Below are 7,043 nucleotides of genomic sequence, written 5' to 3'. Positions count from 1 at the left end.
AAGAAAAAAATTGAGTTAAGTTTTTTGGAATGTAACACTCATAGAAAAGAAAAGAAAATATAACACCTATGGGTGTTCAAAATGAAAAGAAAAGAATAAAATGAAAAGAGGATAAAATGAACAAGGTAGAAGGGAAAAAAGGATAAAAAATACAAGAAAAAATAGAAAAAGTTATAAAGACTGTGGATTTTTCCTAATTTTGAGAAGTTATCTTCTTTCTTTTTCTTTCTCCTCTCTCTTTTTGGCTGGTGGTGCTGTACCCCAGGTTCTGCCCCTTTGGCACTCTTAGGCAGAGATTTGCTGTTGTGTACTATGGTAATGACATAAACTAGGCCTGTCCTGTTGGTAGGCAGGGCTTGTTAGCATTTGCAGGCTCCAACAATGGGAGAGTTCATTTTCCTGGAGCCTCTCCCCAAATCTCTCCTTCCTGAACCAACAGCCTGGGGACCCAGTTGTGAAGTTGCCCCAGCCACTGCCTGGAGAGCAAGAGGCTCTCAGAGCTGCCAAATCCCCTTCTATCCCTATGCAACACAGGGTTCTGGGTAAGGCTTTGCCAACCAGAGCCATCAGTGTAATCAGGCAGGGGAGCTGATCACCTTTCAGGTGTCTTTCTATGAGCCTCCAGGTATGTCTAGTATGCCTCAGCACTCCGCAGGTCTGCTCTCCAGAGGCTGTCTGCTAACTGCCTATGCACCTTCCCCCCCACCACTTTTGCAGTTCTCTTCCCCAGGAGTGTGCTTTGTTAGACTGTATGGCTGGCGGAAGCACTGCACCCAGACAGGTCCAGGTGTAGGGAAGCCGACTTTCGTGCACTTCCCACACACTATTGTTTGGGAAGCCTGGATTATTTAGAAACTCTGGTCACAGCCCACACAGAGGGCCACTACTGACAGTCTCTGAACCAGCCCCTCCATCTGGGAATGTGGGCACTCATGCCTGAAGTGGCAGGTGGATCCACTCTCACACTGCCTGCACTCACCAACCAGGATACCAGGAGTAAACAAGGCAACTGCTGCCAGGGTCTGCCACTGGCATTAGCTCCACATGGGCTGAGTCACGGGCACACTCTCTCCTCGGCTTGAATGTCTCTGCCCTAGCCCAGCTCTTTCCACAGCCCCAGCCCTCCCTTCCTCTCAGTTCCAAGTGAAAGCAGCCCTTCCTCAGATCAGTGAGGAAAGTAGAATACTTTGTTCTCTGTCTTATTTCCTTCAGAGTGGATTATATACTCAGCCACCTTTTCACCCAATTGTAGCTTTGTTTGATGTATGTGTATTTCAGATGCTCCTGAGATTGTTTTTCTGTTTCTAGGTGTTGAAGTTGTTGGAGTTTCAGGGAGAGATATCGGGAGCACTCCTCACAGCACCATTTCTCTGACGTTCCTCTAAATTCTAATTTTATTAATCACATTCACATCGTTAATACCTAAAGAGTCAAAATGATATCTTTATACTTTTTTTTTATTCAGTGAAAGGAGGGGAGGGAGTTATAGACTTCCACATGTGCCTGGGCCAGGATCTACCCATCAAGCCCACTAGGAGGTGATGTTTTACCTATCTGGAACATTGCTCCATAGCTCAGCAATGGAACTCTTCTTAGTGCATGAGGCAGAGGCCATGGAGCCATCCTCAGTGCCCGAGGGCCATCTCGCTTCAATCAAGCCATGGCTACAGGATGGAAAGAGAGAGAGAGAGAAGTGAAGGGGGTGGGGTAGTGAAGCCAATGGGTACTTCTCTTGTGTGCCCTGACCAGAATCGAACCTGAGACATCCACATACCAGACTGATGCTCTACCACTGAGCTAACTAGCCAGGACATTAATACCTATTTTAAAAAATAATCTTCAGCCTTAAGTTTTTCTTTTTTCCAAGCCATCTATATCCTCACAAAATAAATTCTGACTTCACATCATCATAACCCTGCTTACAGTCTTACATAGGACTTTTGCTGTCTTTCACATCAAGTTACGTTTTAGAGTGACATTCTTGTTCTTCTAACCTGCTAACTGAATAGCTTACTCCTGCAAAAAGTTCAATTTTATTACCTACATACTTTGTTTCCTGCCAATAAATTTTTAATTTTTATAGGTCAAGTTCATGACATTTCTCTTGCAAGAACACTTTCTTGATTAATTAAGCATATTATACATTTTTCTCTATCTAAAATCCAGTTCACTCATTATTTCTGAGAATTGATTGAATACTTAATGGATTTGGCTGTATTCTTTTTAACAATTGTTCAATGTCTCTTAAGAAACTATAAATTAGTTGAAGCAGAAGTGAATGTTTTTGGATTTTATTCTCCACTGCCTCTAGAACAGGGTTAGATTACCAAGAATGCTTATTAAAATTTATTGACTTTATATTTCATTCTACTTCTTAAGTGATGGCTTTCCTAACTTCTGTTTTCTGATTCTCTCAGATCCAGGTGAAAACAATCATTATAAATTACCATAAAACTTTAAATGTCTTCCTGTTGTGAACCAAATAATACCATCTTTATTGCTTAATAAATCCCATAGCAAGATTATTTCTAAGTCAATTCCCAAGTCCCTACCACATCCATTTTATCTACAGCTGCTAAACAACTAATGATTCAAGTAGGTCATTTATTTATACTTAAAATTGTCTCTTATATGTGCTCTGTCAGAGTCCACTTGACATTCTGAATAATCTAAATCCCTGATTCTGCTATAGATCTGGTAAGCAAAAATATTTTACCAGTGATTTCTATAAATAGAAATTGAGGAGAAGTTAAGTGACATTCCTTGAACCATATGGCTGGCTATCTTGTAGTAAACTTGAAAATAAGTTAGTTTATCTGCTAGATAAATATCAGCAATACTAATTTTTTTCTGTGTTTCTGATGGGTTTCAGCCAGATAACTTCTGTTCATGAATATGTTAACAATTTTTCTCTAGAAATTTACAAATTTTGCAACTGTTCACTGAAGTTTTCCTATGATGTTGCTCAAGAGCCCATGTCACTTATATGTGACATAATTTTTATGTCCTTTCAGTAAGGATATTGTTATGAATAAACTCTAATTAACTAAATGTGTGTGTTTAACCACTGTCAGCCCAGAGTAAGTGTTTGCTTGATGTTAGTATTATCTTTAGGATTATATAAACAAATGTATGAACAGATATGTAGATAAGTAGATCTGTTCAGGATGATATAATTTTAATTTGTTTGCTCATTAGTACCAGAAAGGAAAATGTTATTTTCAACATCTATGACTTAAGTGTTACTTCACTATGATCCCTAATGTCCTATAATTATCTTTCAAACCAATATATCAAGTAAGGTTGGAAAGAATAGTATAAAGAAGTTTCATAGAGGAAACAAAGCTGTGACAGTGAATTCTTGAAAATGAAACTTTTGTTTCAATAGAATTATACTTTCTCTTAATTTTTCTTTTTTTCGACGCAGGCTTCTACCTATTACTGAGGACAATGTATATGGCCAATAAGTCTACAGTTTCTGAATTTGTTTTGTTGGGACTCTCTGATTCTTGGGAACTACAGATATTTTTCCTCACCATGTTTTCATTGTTTTATGTGGCAACAATGGTGGGTAATAGCCTCATAGTCATCACAGTTATATCAGACTCTCACCTACACTCTCCTATGTATGTCCTGCTTACCAATCTTTCCATCATTGATATGTCTCTTGCTTCCTTTGCCACCCCTAAGATGATTACAGATTACCTTACTGGGCACAAAACCATCTCTTTTGATGGTTGCATCACTCAGATATTTTTTCTACACCTTTTTACTGGTACAGAAATAATTTTACTTATGGCTATGTCCTTTGATAGATATATTGCAATATGTAAGCCTCTCCGCTATGCTTCAATTATAAGACCCCAAGTGTGTGTTGCCCTTGTGGTGGCTTCCTGGGTTGTAGGAGTCATGCATTCAGTGAGCCAGGTCATATTTGCTCTCACTTTACCGTTCTGTGGTCCCAATGAGGTAGACAGCTTTTTCTGTGACCTTCCTGTGGTGTTTCAGTTGTCTTGTGTGGATACTTACATCCTGGGCCTCTTTATGATCTCAACAAGTGGCATAATTGCCTTGTCCTGCTTTATTCTTTTATTTAATTCTTATGTTATTGTTCTTATTACCATTAAGAATCATTCTTCACGAGGGTCATCTAAGGCTCTCTCTACCTGCACAGCTCATTTCATTGTTGTCTTTATGTTCTTTGGGCCCTGCATCTTCATCTATATGTGGCCACTAAGCAGTATTTTAGTAGACAAGATCTTGTCTGTGTTTTATACCATCTTTACACCCATCCTGAATCCAATAATCTATACTTTGAGAAATCAAGAAGTGAAGCTAGCCATGAGAAAATTAAAACATAGGCTCCTAAACTCCAACAAGGCAACTCCTTTGCATTATTTTTAGTAAATTCTAGTTTTAGTTAACTTCTAGTTTTAACATTCTACTCATTAAGTACCACAGTTTTTGTGTACACAGCATGTGTAAGGCTCTTATTTTTATCAAACTGTGACAAAATTTGTGAACATACAAGGTAAGTTCATTTTTAAACCTATTTCAAACATATGTTTAAAATATGTTTTAAATTTTAGTAAAGCAAGTTGCAAAAGCAATTTCTTCCAGAAGCAAAAAATATCTATAAAAATGCCAAGAGTGACTGTTCTAGTTAGAAAATCCAAGATTAATTTCCTGTTCATTGAAAAAAAGGAGAAAAATGAAACAAAAAGAGATGAGGAAGTGTAGATTAATGCCCTGGCTGGGGAACTCAATTGATTAGAGCATCATCTGATACACTAAGGTTTTGGATTCAATTCCCAGTCAGGACATATACAAGAATTAACCAATGAATGTATGGATTAGTGGGACAACAAACTGATCTCTCTTTCTCCCCTCTTTCTTTTCTCTTTAAAATCAATAAATAAAAAATAAACCAGGAGACATTATTTATGTAACACTAGGAATTGAGTTACTCAAAGAGTTGCCCCTAAAGTATGACAAATTAGTAAGATTTCTGTATCAATAAGCCTTAGAAATTTAATACTGCTATAAGAGGAGCCTCTGACAAATTGGTAAGGATTTTCTACATATATCTCTGAGTTGTTACTACTTAACATTTATATTAATTTGTGGTGTCTTTTGTTTAAGAAAATTCTGGATATGTTTCATTACAAATGTTGATAAGCTCCAAAGAAAATGCTATGAGTAGATACATTTCCACCATTCACTCTTAGCTAGTAAGGAAAAAAATATTTTGATAATTAAGAATGAATAAAAAACCTGGGGAATTAAGCAAATCAGAAAATATTATGAAATGAATTTTAAAGCAGTACAGTTTGTTTCATACAAAAACTATGGCAGCTAAATGTCTTGGAAGTTAAAATTAGAATTAAATTAAGAGATACCATTTATGATAAGTGAATTTATGGAGAGCCTATGCTTTCATTTAAAAGTGTTATATATTGCTTTACACTTAGGTTAAGTTACATTTGCCTTTTAATATTTGATGAAAAATAAGAATTTTGTGCTTAGTAATACACTGTCAATATAGTAAGAATGTTTTTGTATACACATAAGTGTTTTGTTTGTTTTAGTTTTAGTTTTACTGTTTTAAGTAAGAATACTAGGTTCAAGATTAGTTTTAAGGTACACAAGATACTAGTACCACCTGCTGTTCAGTATTGGAATTGCAAACATTGAAAGTCAAGAGAAATTTGGATGTCTTGCTTCACAAATCATCTTTAAATGACAGTTACCATCGAAGAATTTACTGTTATTTAGAATTTACTAAATTATATTTATAAAATATAAGGTCCAGTATATTATCCAACTATTGTATTCCACAAGAGTAAAGATCTGTTGCAACTACAGTATTTGATAAATATCAAATTGTTATTCTTTTCTGGCATTATTGAGCAAAAAAAAAAAAAATCAAGAAGTGTATATGCACTAATTGTCATTGATGAGAAAGAAGTTAAGGAAAGAAAATTCCTGACTTTTAATTTTAAACCAAATGATAAAAATGGTTTTTTTCTTTATCAGAGTGTGTTTTCTTCATTAATGTGTTAATCAAAGGAACAACTTTACAATTTAAAGTTTGTGATATTGTATGTCAAAGCCAGGCATGTTTGAAATAATTGGATAAAATGTCTACAGTATTAATTCAAGAATAAAATGTGTTTATATCTTCAAAATAAGAGCATAATTCTATTTGAAATAGTGAAATAAGTGGACTAATTTAGGTTGTGTGTGTGAATTTTCCTTCAGTTTTAGTTACATGTGCAAATATGTTCAGGATCAAGGAACTCATTTATGAATAAAATGTTGAGCTGTTTTGTTATAAATGCCCCAGGTAATTTTTTAAAATAACATACTTATTTGAAAAGGAATTCCTTTTAAAAAATGTTTAATTTATTACTTTTTTAGAGAGAGAGAGAGAAGGGGAGGAAAGGAGGAAGGGAGGGAGAAAGAGACATCAATTTGTTATTTCACTCATCCATACATTCATTGATTGATTCTTGTATGCACCCTGACCAGGGATCAAACCCACCACCTCAGCATGTCCAAAGGATACTCTAACCTAGTAACCTATCTGGCCAGGGCCAAAAAGGATATATATTTTTTTAATTACTTGGAGTTTTTTTGTAAAATAAAACTGGAGTATTTTTAAAGGGATGTCATCAATCTTCAATGCTTATGTAGAGAATTCTAAAAGTCAAGGACTTGTTTGCCAAAACCCTCAAAGGTGTAACTAATGCAAACAATGAGGTAAAGCAAGTCAACAATGAGATTGAGTAGCTAGATTCATAACAAGGTTCTGTAGATGAGAATGAAAAGCACCATAGATAACCTGTGGAGGATTTCCATTTATAAAGCAAACTACCTACCAACTTCACCAATGGCTCAGGATAGAGAGTCAATATACAAGATAGAACTACATATTAAATAAACACCTATTATTAATTAGAAGTCACAGGTGGATACTTTGATTGCTGTGTCATCTCAACATTTTTACCAAGGATAAATTCAGTGATATACTCATAGGCTAC

At 35.6% G+C, this 7,043-nt stretch overlaps 1 protein-coding gene across 1 annotated transcript; it reads left to right on the top strand.

Annotated features, from left to right (window-relative positions):
* The first annotated feature begins 2,640 nt into the window (after positions 1 to 2,640).
* Positions 2,641 to 4,404, top strand: LOC136376569 (olfactory receptor 4K2). Its single transcript, XM_066342707.1, has 2 exons — positions 2,641 to 2,697; positions 3,428 to 4,404. The coding sequence occupies exon 2, from the start codon at positions 3,451 to 3,453 to the stop codon at positions 4,402 to 4,404; it is 954 nt and encodes a 317-aa protein (XP_066198804.1). The 5' UTR covers positions 2,641 to 2,697; positions 3,428 to 3,450.
* The last annotated feature ends 2,639 nt before the right edge of the window (positions 4,405 to 7,043 follow it).

The sequence above is a fragment of the Saccopteryx leptura genome, chromosome 6 (genome assembly GCF_036850995.1).
Source record: "Saccopteryx leptura isolate mSacLep1 chromosome 6, mSacLep1_pri_phased_curated, whole genome shotgun sequence".
NCBI lineage: Eukaryota > Metazoa > Chordata > Mammalia > Chiroptera > Emballonuridae > Saccopteryx > Saccopteryx leptura.
Note: the sequence above shows the minus strand (reverse complement) of the source record. Positions and strands in the feature narration are given on the sequence as shown.

Coding starts and splice junctions, on each gene's coding strand:
- LOC136376569 (XM_066342707.1), top strand. CDS start 3,451: ATGTATATGGCCAATAAGTCTACAGTTTCTGAATTTGTTTTGTTGGGA.